This window comes from Apaloderma vittatum, unplaced genomic scaffold, assembly GCF_000703405.1.
Source record: "Apaloderma vittatum isolate BGI_N311 unplaced genomic scaffold, ASM70340v1 scaffold3106, whole genome shotgun sequence".
Classification (NCBI taxonomy): Eukaryota; Metazoa; Chordata; class Aves; order Trogoniformes; family Trogonidae; genus Apaloderma; species Apaloderma vittatum.
The window spans coordinates 64,783-77,215 of record NW_009721270.1 but is presented as its reverse complement, the minus strand read 5'-3'; the positions used below and the strand labels follow the sequence as shown (position 1 = coordinate 77,215).

Below are 12,433 nucleotides of genomic sequence, written 5' to 3'. Positions count from 1 at the left end.
AACACACCCCAGGAAGCCATTGGCCTTCTTGGCCACGGGGGCACATTGCTGGCTCATGGCCATCCTGCTGCCCACCAGGTCCCTTTTCCCTGTGCTGCTCTGCAACAGATTAGTCCCCGAGCTCTGAGATTATTTCAGCTGAAGGACAAAAAATAGTATTTTCTCTTTTTTTTTTTTTTTTTTTTTTAACTTTACATGCCTGGAAGCACTTAGGGTTGAGTATGTTCCCTTTCTGACTTTAGGACTGGAACGCAGGTTGTGAGGGAGACAGCATGATGCTTTTAATTAAGTCTCAAACCACAATGTTAATGTGAAAAACAGGTAATTTCTCCAAGACTTGAACCAGATTTTCCACCTGGCAGTGTCTGGCTGCTAACACTGCAGAGGACATAGTTCACCTTGATCTTTCCCCAAACTTCTTACTGGCCATTTAGTCTGTCATACAGTATTTCTGAGCTGGAGTGCCAGCAGAAGGATGGGCTGTGAATTGTTTTTTTCCACCACCAAGGAGGGACCACGTTGTCAGTGCCATAGGGAAAATGAGATCCTGCATGGAGCTTCCCAGTTCTCTCCACAAATTAAATGAGAAAGAACACACCTGCCTAAATTAGCAAGGACAAAGCTACTGCTGTCTCTTGCACCATGCACAAACACAGGAGAAAAGGGTAGGACTTTCCTGTTCTCAGTTGCTTTGATTTAAAAGGTGTTTTTTTGTGTACCAGCGCAGCTGTGGTTTCCCAGTTGGCTTATAAACTATTTAATCATTAATGCCATAAATATGGCAATTAATAAGATGAATAATGCTCTTTGATCATAAGCCTCCTACTTCATTATAGCTACTGAAACAATACGGGGCCACTGAAACCCTCTAATATGATTACATCTCCTGAAAAGCAGTACACTCTAGTCCATTAACATTAAAATTAAAATAGTGACCTGAAAGGGAAACTCAGATTCCTAACAGAGTACCTGGCTTGAAAAGCAATCTCTTATACGCTGCTCCACTGATCAAATTACCCAAATGTCTCTCTAGTTGTGAGTAATAACTCCCTTCCAGGAAGCAGCCCATTTTTTTACAGTCAGAAAACATGCTCAGATCTGCCTGTTACAGGGAAAAGACGGCAAAACTTGGCAGTGGACAGTTTCTGCATCAACTAACTGTAATGTACAACCAGATTCTCTTTCAGCAGCAAGATAACCACACTGCACCCAACCACACCCCAGCGCATGGCCAAAGGATGATCAGCTAGCTCCGTACTTGTCGAGTGATCCTACAACATTTGTTTCAGGATAATTTTGTCAAGTCAAGACTAGAGGGGCCACAGGTGATTGCCCTGGGTATGAGCTGGATTTCTCCTGGCTCCGTCAAGGATCTGACGGGGACAGCACGGCGGCAGCTAGCGTGTATGTTGAGATTTTCCTGTCTGTCCTGTGTTCAGAGACAAAAAGTACCCAAAATTAAAAACAGCACACAAGCCCAGAAAACCAGAGTCAGCCTTTGGGAAGTCTTCTCAAAGTAGGACAGAGCCATTAACTTCTTCTTCAGCCTGAAGAAACCTGCTGAGAAAAGTCTCCTGCTTTGCATTCCCGAGAAGCCCAACACTCAAGGGGAAACACAAGGCTACTTCTAATTGTGACAGTTTCTGGTGAGACAATGATCTGGAGAAGAATGTGGAAAGCAGGTGAGAAAGGAATCAGCAAAGGCACTGGACATCAGCGCCTCAAGTGAAGTGTCAAGAATATATTTGTTACGGAGGATTCCCAGCCACAAGCACTAATACAAAACAAAGCAGCTTTTGCAGGAAATGCTCCTTACTCTGGTCTTGCTTAAAATCCCAGCTGAATTATCAGCCTTGTCAATGTATTGATGGAGTATCAGCAACAGCCAAGGTCAGGGAGGTTGTCATCAGCTACTGGATCTCTGAGACTTCTGGAAATAGCAATCTGTATGGCCTGTGATAAAATATGTTACTTTTACTAGAGGGAGGTCAATGGCAATAAACTTTACAGTAGACTAGAGTAGTGTGTAAATTCCTGGGAAGAACAGTATCACTTGGGAGTCTTTCAGCAAACACACGGTCTTAGCAATTTCTGCAGCCTTGCAAGTTAAGCTTTCATGGATTGCCTGTGCTCATGAAGAAGAGCCCGTGTGCTCACTAGATCCCTTTCAGTTTCCTCAGTACAGTCTGCAAGGATACTACCCCTATAAGGAGGCCTTGTTTTTTTTACTAGTCTTAGTTACTTTCTGTACTAAAATATACTTCAAAAAGAACAAAAAATATAAGTTATCATATCATATTCTAATGTTAAATAGCACATTTAACCAGCTATGTCTGGCAATTAGCTACTTGAAGCCAGAGTGCAGATGAAGGTTATTTTTCTTCTACTGTATTTAAACCTTTGGCATCCTTATCTTCCACAATGCTCTAGGCTGAAAACAGCTCCTTCTGGACAGCCAAGATGTGTCTCAATTCAGGACTGGGACAGAAACAAAAGTGTCCAAATCCTGAAGGAGAGACCTATTCCTTCATTCAGCACGCGCTGCTGTTACAGTTATAGCAGCCATCATCTGTTACAGCATTTTTGCTGCTCCTGACATTCCTTCCTCCTCAGGAAAGGAAATCTGTCAAGAGCTGACAGAGTATCAGATTTTAGGGATATTTTTAAGAGCCCACTGAAGTCTCTGTCTCCAAGGCTCTTGTACCACCTCAGAATTACTCACATCCATATGAGTATATCACTGCCCCAACCACAGTTCTACTCGGCAACAAGAAGCAGCATTGAGGAGGGGGTGAGGGGCACCCTGACGCTATGACCATCCGTCAGTGTCCTAGTCCTCCTGGCACGCTGGCAGGAGGCAGTCAGAAAGCCCTTTTCCTCTTTCTTGATGACCAGCTGCTTGGGCTGGTGAGATGTCTGTGACAACACCAGCGGGGTCAGTGTCCAAGCAGCCCGGCACTGCATCTTCACATGGTGCCAGCATCGCTGCGGGGCACACAGGGATGACACAAGGGTGTCATTTTTTTGCTCGCGGTAATACAGATAACATGTAAGGTCAGAGTCCTGCAGCTCAGATACTGTTTAGGGTTGTGTTTGTGGGGTTTTTTGTTTGGCTTTTTTTTTTTTTGTAGCTCTCTCTGGCTACTGAAATAAGTGATTTCGAAAGACTTAAAATGTATAATAATCCTATCTTCTTGCACTGTTTTATTCCTTTCTACTTCACCTCTCCAACAAAGGCAGAAAAATCAGCAGCTTATTTTTTGCATGGGTAATTCACTCCACATTTAACACTCTCAGCTCTACAGCTCAATTCAGCCTTGCCAGCCAGTGGTGGTTACCTGATTTATTCCCAAAGCATTAAGGATTGTGCCTCTGGAGGAACAAACCAGAGAGATTCACCGGCTGCCCACAAGCCCTGCATAAAGTCGTGTGGTGAGAAAAGGGGTTGCACAAGTCATTAAAAGAATTAATCTGCTATACTTTACAAGCAGCTTGCAGGAGAATTTTGGAACTATAAAGTTTTCCAATGCCTATAGATTAAAGGGCCTCAAGAGTATTTTAAAGAGGTTCTTGCTATTAACCAATTGCCCCTTCTTTCCACAGATGTTACAGTTGAGATTTATGCGGCACTTCATGCTGGTCTGACTTACTCCTCATTGGATTCACCAGACTTTGGTGAGGACAGCAGCAAAGAGGCTTCCTTGAAGCCCAAAAAACAGCTCTTACACCGGCATGAAGAAGGTACCTTCCAACAAGCCTGCTATGTTTTAGGTGATACTCTGTAAGGTGGCTTAGAGGATCCTTTAGAGGTTTTATAATAATAATAAACCAAATTTTCCCCCAGTACATGATGCCATTGCTCAGGCTGTTGGTGTACAGATTCTTGGTTTGCTTTCTCTGCATCATGACCCTAGGAAGACACAACTTCTGCTTTTTCTTAGTGCCTGAAAAATAGCACCACAAGAGTCCCAGGCAGATCATAAAAAGTGCTTGATCTCAGCTCGAGCGCCAATCCACATTTATCAGAATCAGGAGCACTGCTTGAGTTGTATCACACACTTGTAGCTCAAAAAAGGAGCAAGTATGGTGAGGCAGTGATGAGGTGAGGAGGTGGTCACCAGGTTGAACTATGGGTCAATCCATGTCAGGAGCCTAAAGTTTCAGCCAAAAATAAGGAGAGAACAGATACAGCACTTGGTGCCCTTATATAGAAAAGATAACACTTCAGGAGAAATAAATGGGATATAAAACCAGCAAGAAAATTAGTCCAAAGAGATAGTATGAGAGGAAGAGAAAGACAGAGGTCAAAATCACAAGCAGACAAATGAACACCGAGTTACAGCCATCCCACCTGGTGGGAAGGGCAGTTGCAATCTAACCCCCAGCCGGTTGCAAAAACAGGAAATAAAGAGACATCTACAGCAGCTGCCTCTGACGCAGCACCTTTCAACACCTGATCTATGTTAATAACACACCACTCGATCTGATGCGTTGTTCTCTTTATCTGCATCAGTCCACTCTTACCCCTCTGCCTCTCGGCTTTCGGACAGTTGCAAGTGCCATATGGAACGACACTGAAAGCTGTTTCTGACGCTGAACTCTTTGCCTCATTACTGAAGGCTTTTCTGGGCTGAAGTCATTCTTCATTTTTGGAGTGATGGACATCTGGCTTAGTGCCATGGGCCCTCTTTCAGCTCCTTTCCTGCTCCAGTGATTTACAAGATTAAACAGAGGTTCATTATTCCTTTGATGTCCTTGTATGCCAGATAGGCTTGTACCAGCTGAACTTACCGGGACTATTTGTATTAGGTTCTGATTTTAATTAGTTCCTCTATTTTGAAGTTCTCTTTTGAGTTCCTTGGGCCCTAAGGTGCTCCGTGTTCCTCTGGAAAATAAAACGGCGTGACTGCAAACTCATCACTCGGGGACAGCAGTGGAGAGGGGAAGACTCTTTAAATAAAAGTTTTGTTGGTAGCACCCAAGAGGACTCCATGCATACAGATGAGAAAAATGACAGTGGGTCAGCGTTTATGTGAGCAGGACTGATGAATTCCACATAACCAGCAATAACTCTTTCTGCTTGCTCGTGCACGTGGCTAGTCTTATTTTTAGGGTGAGAAAAGGCATTTGAAGAAAAAGCCTTCCCAAGACCTAACCTGCTAAATTTCCCTTGTAAGGCTACTATCTGGGCTACAGGAAAACCCCACCAAGATGTTATTCATGAAAATAAAAACATCGACATCAATTTAAGGTGCTACAAGCAATATGAAAGCAAGGAGGGGCTGCTCTCTGAGAGTCTCTGGTGGTTGCTTTATGTCTGATGATCAGTACAAAACTTACAGGTACACAAAAATCTGGTCACAGCTGTCATCAGGGACCAGTCACATCACTCAGACTGATTTAACTCCAGGTGTCAGGAGTTTATTGAAATTGCATATGCATCTTCTTCCTATCATACGTGCACACAGGCCTTGCACTGGTGAAGAATCTGTGCGATAGTTTCTTCAGGCCTCTCTTTTGCAGTAATTTCTTTCTGAAGTAGAATTAATCTAAAATATTTGGACCAAGAAATATCTGCAATACCTCACAGTTGGCCTATCCATTAGTCTTTTTATAGGCAAAGGACTAGTTGCTTCTTGGGTTGTGGATACTCCAAAATTGAATTTATTTCCTTTTCATCAACCTCAAATGCAAGGGAATAAGAAAAATCCCTGATTTGTTTAACTTCTGGGAGAAAGTAAATACTATTAGGTTTGTTTATTTTTTTTAAAAAAAAAGCCTTTAGGGATAGATTTATTTCTATTTTTTTTTAATATGTGTGTAGATCTGAATACTTTTGTGCACATTCCTGTGTATGGTTAACCCTCGTTAAGTCTTTTACATGAATGCAGAAGTCAGAATTCTTCCTTGCTGGGATTCAGAGCAGGGAAAGACTTTCACAGGGATCACTTAACTGATACCAGTTTTCTTCCTGCAGTAGCAGAATCTAAAGTAATTTCAGCATTTGTTCTCCATGTTTCATGTTGCCATTAAGCAGTACAGCCAGGCTACCTTCTCCAACACAGATCTGATGCCTAGAGCTCCTCAGGTCATTCACAGCCCCAGAAATCCACTGAGATCCAGGATACTGGGTAACAGCTACTGGGTAACTGATCGTAGCAGCAGAAAGATTAATTTAAAACATGGGGGTTTAATTCAAGGAACTCCTCAATCCAGCTCTGTTGGTGACAGTGTGGTTATGTGAACTTTGCAGGATGCTTGAGTGTTTCCAGGCTCCTAATCCAGATGCTTTGGTGGCATCTTCTCTCCACTGGAGCGACCATACACTTTCACTTGTTGATCCTTTGGCTTCTGTAGAAGGGAAATTCCTTGGCACACAAGCCCAAAAGAAACCACCACAAATCCCCACGCTGGACAACTGGGGGATCTGGGCACTGGGCAGGCCATGGTGCACATCTAATGCACCGCTTGGAGCTACCCTGTAGGACTGCAGTGGCTACTCTCAGAAGTCACGGATGACTTCCCTGCAGTTGTTTGCCTTTTTGACCTGGTTTTCTTGGCACTACTGGATATTAAAATGTCCTTGAACATGAGTGAATCATTTGGCAACCTCTGAAAAGCTTCAAACATTTAAGAGCAGTGATCTAGGCTGTAGTGTTGAGATGAGCTATTGCACAGTACACAGACTCCTGGAAAGCAAAGCTGAAACGGATTTGTGAGGTCACCTGCGCTGAAGATATCCCACCTTCCAGCCCAGAGCACAAAATCACCCCACAGCACAAGTCCAGCCATTTTCTCCAGCTCACAGGAGACTGAAACGACTCTTGGCACTACAGGTACAAGTCAGCTGTTCCCTCCCCTACTTATTTCTCATAGAGATACTGCATTTATAGCCAGATATATGAGTCTCAGGAACCCTGTTTCAAACTCAGCTCTCCAGAACCTTAGAGAATGCAGAACATAGCACTCAAGGCAGTGCTAATTACTCTTTATGAAATTTTGTATGGAGGGCTGCCTAAGGCAAATGTGGGGGGAGGAGGAAATAAGAAGCCCTGAGCTCTAACCGAGTTATCATAGAATCGTAGAATCATAGAATCATAAAATCAATCGTGGAATATGTTGGATTGGAAGGGACCTTTAAAGGTCATCTAGTCCAACCCTCCTGCAGGGAGCAGGGACATCTCTCACTAGATCAGGTTGCTCAGAGCCCCATCAAGTCTGACCTTGAATGTCTCCAGGGATGAGGCCTCCACCACCTTTCCAGCACCTCTGTTCCAATATTCCACCATCCTTACAGTAAAGAACTTCTTCCTAATGTCTAATATAAATCTACCCTGCTATACTCTAAAACCATTGCCCCTCGTCCTGTCGCTACACGCCCTTGCCAACAGTCCCTCCCCAGCTTTCCTGCAAGCCCACTACCTATTGCTGAGTGATGGGTCACTGCAAAACGTGACAGCAAAGTGACTGTGTCACGGCACAGCAAAGCTTCATCCTTCTGTCTCATCTCCCATAAACATCAGAGCTGCATCCAGCCCCACCTGTGCAGGTGTAACACTGAGGATGGAGAGGAGTTGCTGGTGTCTGCACAAGCAGCCAGTACCACACATGACCACCGAGTCCATGCATCTACCCTCTGAAGGCAGAGATTCACTACAAATCTCTGCAGACATTCATGGATCTGCCACTTGCCTCTTGAGGTCTTCCCCAGCAGGCTACGAGAGGGACAACAGGGACTGCTGAGTGCAAAGGGCGGCCAAAATGCCCGTTGCACAGGCACCGCAACAGTACTTCTGTGCCCAGGACATCAATCTAATGTGCTCATTTTGCAGGTTCAACAGCCTGGACACTCCAATTTCCTCCTGCTACCACGTGTTTTAGTGGGCAAATATAAATAGTCCCAGGGATGTTGTAATTAGCTAGTGAGTCACCGGCATCTCTGGAATGCAAACCCTGTGCCGCAAACCCAAGATACTGGAGACATGCTGACAGTTAAGGACAGTCTGTAATTGTAGGGTACTAGTTTTACAACCAGTGCCTCCATCGCAAAATGCCCAAACATCTTCTCCAGAACTACAGAAAAACACGGGGGCCATAAACACGCTGGCATTTTGCCATTTGCACATGGAGGGTTCTGAGACGGGGGAGAGCGAGGCTGGGGTCAATCTGTGGTACAACCCGTAATGCCTTTTCTGCTGTTCTTCACAAATACAGCCTGTGTTACTACTTAGGAGTTACAGGCAGGACTTTTCTGTTCCCTCTTTGCCTCGTTAACACCACTCTGTGCGATGTATAATGTGGCGCAGTGGTCGGAAGTGTCCCTCCCCAGGGTTAATTCCTCTTAGCACTTTATGGAAACCGTTGCAGGTCTGTCTTTACTCCTGTGGCAGATTCCCCCTGGAAACAGCAGCCAATATAGAAACACAGAATTGTTTGGGCCGGAAAAGACCTTTAAATATCTGTTGAGGAGTATTATCTCCTCTGGCGAATACTGGTGAAGACTAGAGCTCAGCCTGTTTTTAAGTCTCAGATTTCTGCAATCAAATTCCACGCCCTGCAGATCTAAATTAAAATACAAATAATTCGAATGTCTAGTTTTAAAACCGCAAGAAGTTTAATTTATTTTCAATAACTTCCATGAGCTATTTCGATGTAGTCCAATTGTACATAAAAATACATGAGGGGCACATCTTTAGGGTGCAAAATGTTACCATTGTGTTTTCCTGCATGGTCATTATTAATAGGAGGCCATAAGCTTTTGTTAAATGCTGGTAGAACCAAAATGACAATTCAGCAATATAAGAGCTATTAAGTATTACAGACAAGATATTATTTTGAATAGTTCAGGGTAGATGAGTTATATCCTCTTTTTTCTTAATTTCTTGATTAAAAAAAAAAAACAAGGGTACCCTCTAGGATGCTGTAAGAACTTTGTTTAAAGTATCATGAAGTGTTGCTTTAAAATATCAGACTTTCTGGTAGAGAGTGTTTATCCTGGTACTCTAACCAGATTTCTTGCTTTCTTCTTTCTGTTACGAACTGTTCAGCAGATGCCAATTCAATTCAATGCCAAAATTTGTATCAGTAGTAAAGCTGCCTATACGTTCTTACCTCCTGCAGTCCTATTTCACTGTGGCAGCTCTTATCGAATGCCGCAGACAGTGATTTCTTACCGCAGGGCTATGGAGTACAATCCTCTGCTACGACAGGGCTCCTAGGTAGCCATCGCTCTTTATTTGTCTCTATTACTACTACTACTACACTGCTTGTTCCAGTACTTCATATCTCTGGCAGTTTGATGCCTTCTTGTAATACCTTGAATATACCTCTTAAACAGTTGATACCCATTTCTTATTACACTCCTTGCCCTTTAGCTTGAGTGATTGCCCTCCCTCCCTCCCACCAGTCCCCTGATGTATTTGCAGAAAGTGATACTATCTACACTCCTCCACCTGCACACGGCAAGATTAAACAAATTCATTTTTTTAATCTCCTGTTTCAAAATACTCTTTCTGGCTCCTGAACACACTAATAGCTCCTCGAGGCTGAATCCATCTTTCCCGAGCTAAGGAAGTCTGAGCACACTTTTTCTAGATAAGCAGCTTCTTCTCTACAAGACCTACTTGACCTTGTCCATTAAAGACTTTTGCATTTTCCCCAGCCACAGAGCACTATAACTTAAAAACATCTGCTGACTAAGACACCATCAGTTTCCAGAGTATGGCTTTATAGCACCAAGTCCCGGTATTGATCCACACGTACCACAACAGGCCTTCTAAACTAATAGTCCCAAGTCAGTTGGAAGAAATCCCAGTTTTCTGAGGCCAAACAGTTCCTCCTCCAGGGATATTCCAATCTCAGTCTACACAGTGGAAACTCATAGAGAAGTTTAGACCTAAAACTTGACCCTGAAGACGTTCACCACCCTCTGTTATTCCCTTTCCTAGAAACTTTATCATTATCTCCCTGCAAGCCACTTTCTGGCTTACTTTACAACATTCATTAATCTCTACTCTTTTTCACTTCAGCAGTGACTTTCAACACAGTACAAATGGTAGCTCAAGTCCACACAGATGAGATTTACTTAGCTCTGTTTGTCCAGAGGAAAAAAAAAAATCATCTGTTTTTTAAAAGGAAATAGCATTTAAGTTTGTTGGCTCTCCTCCAGCTCAGAATGTGTTTTTCAATGCATTTATTAATTTCATCATGCACTGAGCTGTCCTCCCGACCCTCACCCCTTCTCTCAGCACCTGACTTAACAAAATCCTACACATCTGCCACCTCCCAGTCACACCACTGGTTCCCTTCACCTCCCAAAGTATGTCCTTTTATAGCTCATTTTATCATTTATCTTCTACTTCTACTGATCCAGAGTGACTCAATTCACATTCTCTTAACTGCAGGCACAGACTCAGAGGTAGCAGGAGATGCTGTAACTTGTATGCAGGTAGGGCACACAAGAATGAGCCAGCATCGGTGATGTTGTGGGTGAAACAATGGCCTGTGCCATCTCCTGGTGCACTTCACTCAATAAAAATACATGAAAAAGAAATAAATCCCTAGAAAGATTTTTCTCCCTCTTAACTTCAGTTCTGGTGTCTTGTCCCTATCTGAGAGAGCTAAGAAGTGTTTAATATGAGAAGCCTTTTAATAAAGTCTTCCCTGTCTCCAAAATGAGATTTACTGCAACTTTCACTCTACGGGGCTGCACTTTGCATCAGTTCAGAAACGAGCTTGTGCAAGGTGTAGCTATGGAGTTCCATGTTAGAAGCCTGTTGGGCAAAGATCATAAAATCATAGAATATTAGAATGGTTTGGGTTGGAAGGGACCTGCAAGACCATCTCGTTCCAACCCTCCTGCCATGGGCAGGGGCATCTCGCACAACATCATGCTGATCAAAGCTCCATCCAGCCTGGCCTTCAACACTTCCAGGGAAAAGGCATCTATAGCTCCTCTGGGCAAAAAAACCACAGAGTCCACTAATTAGCACTTGAATTAAAATCCATATAAATGTGAAGTAGACATTGGCACCCACTTGCAACTTCATTCTTCTGGGAAGGATTGCACAGAAGATGATCATCTGAGGAGGGACACAATCCTCCTACTTGTTTTGAGCAGCAGCTTCCGCTGCAAATAGGTTAATTCAGAATCACTTGTGCTTCTTGCTGAAAAGCTCTACTGTTTGCACAGCCCAGTGGCAGGAGGATTGCCAGAACAGGTTAATGCGAGACCCAGCAACAGGCAGCAGTTGAAAATGGTTCTTTGGGGATTATGAGTTGGGTCTAAAAACCAGAAAAGATGCTACCACCCAGCATTATCACAGACTGCAGCCAAAATAAGCTGCCTACAGGCAGCACAGTTGGAACCGATATTTTGTGCGGGGAGTGAAAATCCCTCAATGAAAAAATCTGGGCGAGTAGCAGAGCTGTCAAACCTTGACCACTTTTACTCCTAATCAAGTTGCAGAAGAGCCTCTGGCCACCTAGTGCAGTGATTTATGTTCTTGGGTCAGTCACAGATACTCCCAGTAGGTCCTTGATGAGTAGGTTTTCTCTGCCAACAGCTCAAACAGTCTTGGGGGGCTAGAGAAGAGACGCAGCCCACACATATATCTGACAGGTTTTGTCCTTCAGCTGGCTGGAAAGATATATCAGAACTCACAGAAATGTAGATTTATCACCAGATTTTCTTCCCTCTCAATCTTTCATCAGCGTTTCAGAAAAGATGGTTCTTCTTGGGACTTTTTATTTTCTCTCATTTTTTTTTCCCCCTTCTGTGCACATACATGAGCATTTCTTCAGTGGTAACTACCGTTCTGTTTGGTCATCCCATAACAATCACAGATCCAATAAATACACATTAAAACTCAACAAACATGGATTGTTTAAAAAAACCCGTCATCTCCAAGACTTACTGTATCTACTACACTAAGCTCCATTGGCTTTTTCATTTGCTGTTATATCAAAAGAAAGCTCACCGTTAATTTGCTGACAACTGACAGCAGATAACTCTTTTCCAGCCCCAAAATTTCTAATATACTCCTCCACTACTGAAAATGTGCCGGATCAAGAAAATGCCAACTGGGAAGGGTGTAATGAGTCAGAACATCGTACTAGAAATGTACGGTTACACTATTTCAGTTCTGAGATGTATAGCAGAAAAGGGTGTCTCTTTACCTGGAATCTCATCAGTCCCCCCATTGGTGTGTTTGAATCGATCTCCTTCCACGTGGACATTTGGACACAGGACATCTGAAAAGTAAAAACAGCAGTACAAAATTATTGCAAGCAAACACATCACTTTGGAAGCTATAAAATTAACAAAGCTATAAAACTAACACTTGCATATGGTCCCACAGCAGTAATTCTGTTCCCAGTCTCTCCAGTCTCTGCATGTCCTAAATGTCCTTCCTCTGCCCGATCCCCTAACCAC

The 12,433-nt window shown here is 43.4% G+C and overlaps 1 protein-coding gene across 1 annotated transcript in view; it reads right to left on the bottom strand.

Moving 5' to 3' along the window:
• LOC104275387 (collagen alpha-1(XXII) chain-like) overlaps positions 1 to 12,433 on the bottom strand; it is a gene marked incomplete at both ends in the record, with an annotated part of 70,660 nt that overhangs the window by 18,004 nt on the left and 40,223 nt on the right. The window contains one exon of the mRNA XM_009871322.1: positions 12,178 to 12,252. Within this exon, the coding sequence (XP_009869624.1) occupies positions 12,178 to 12,252 (75 nt within the window). The remainder of the gene's footprint in view (positions 1 to 12,177; positions 12,253 to 12,433) is intronic.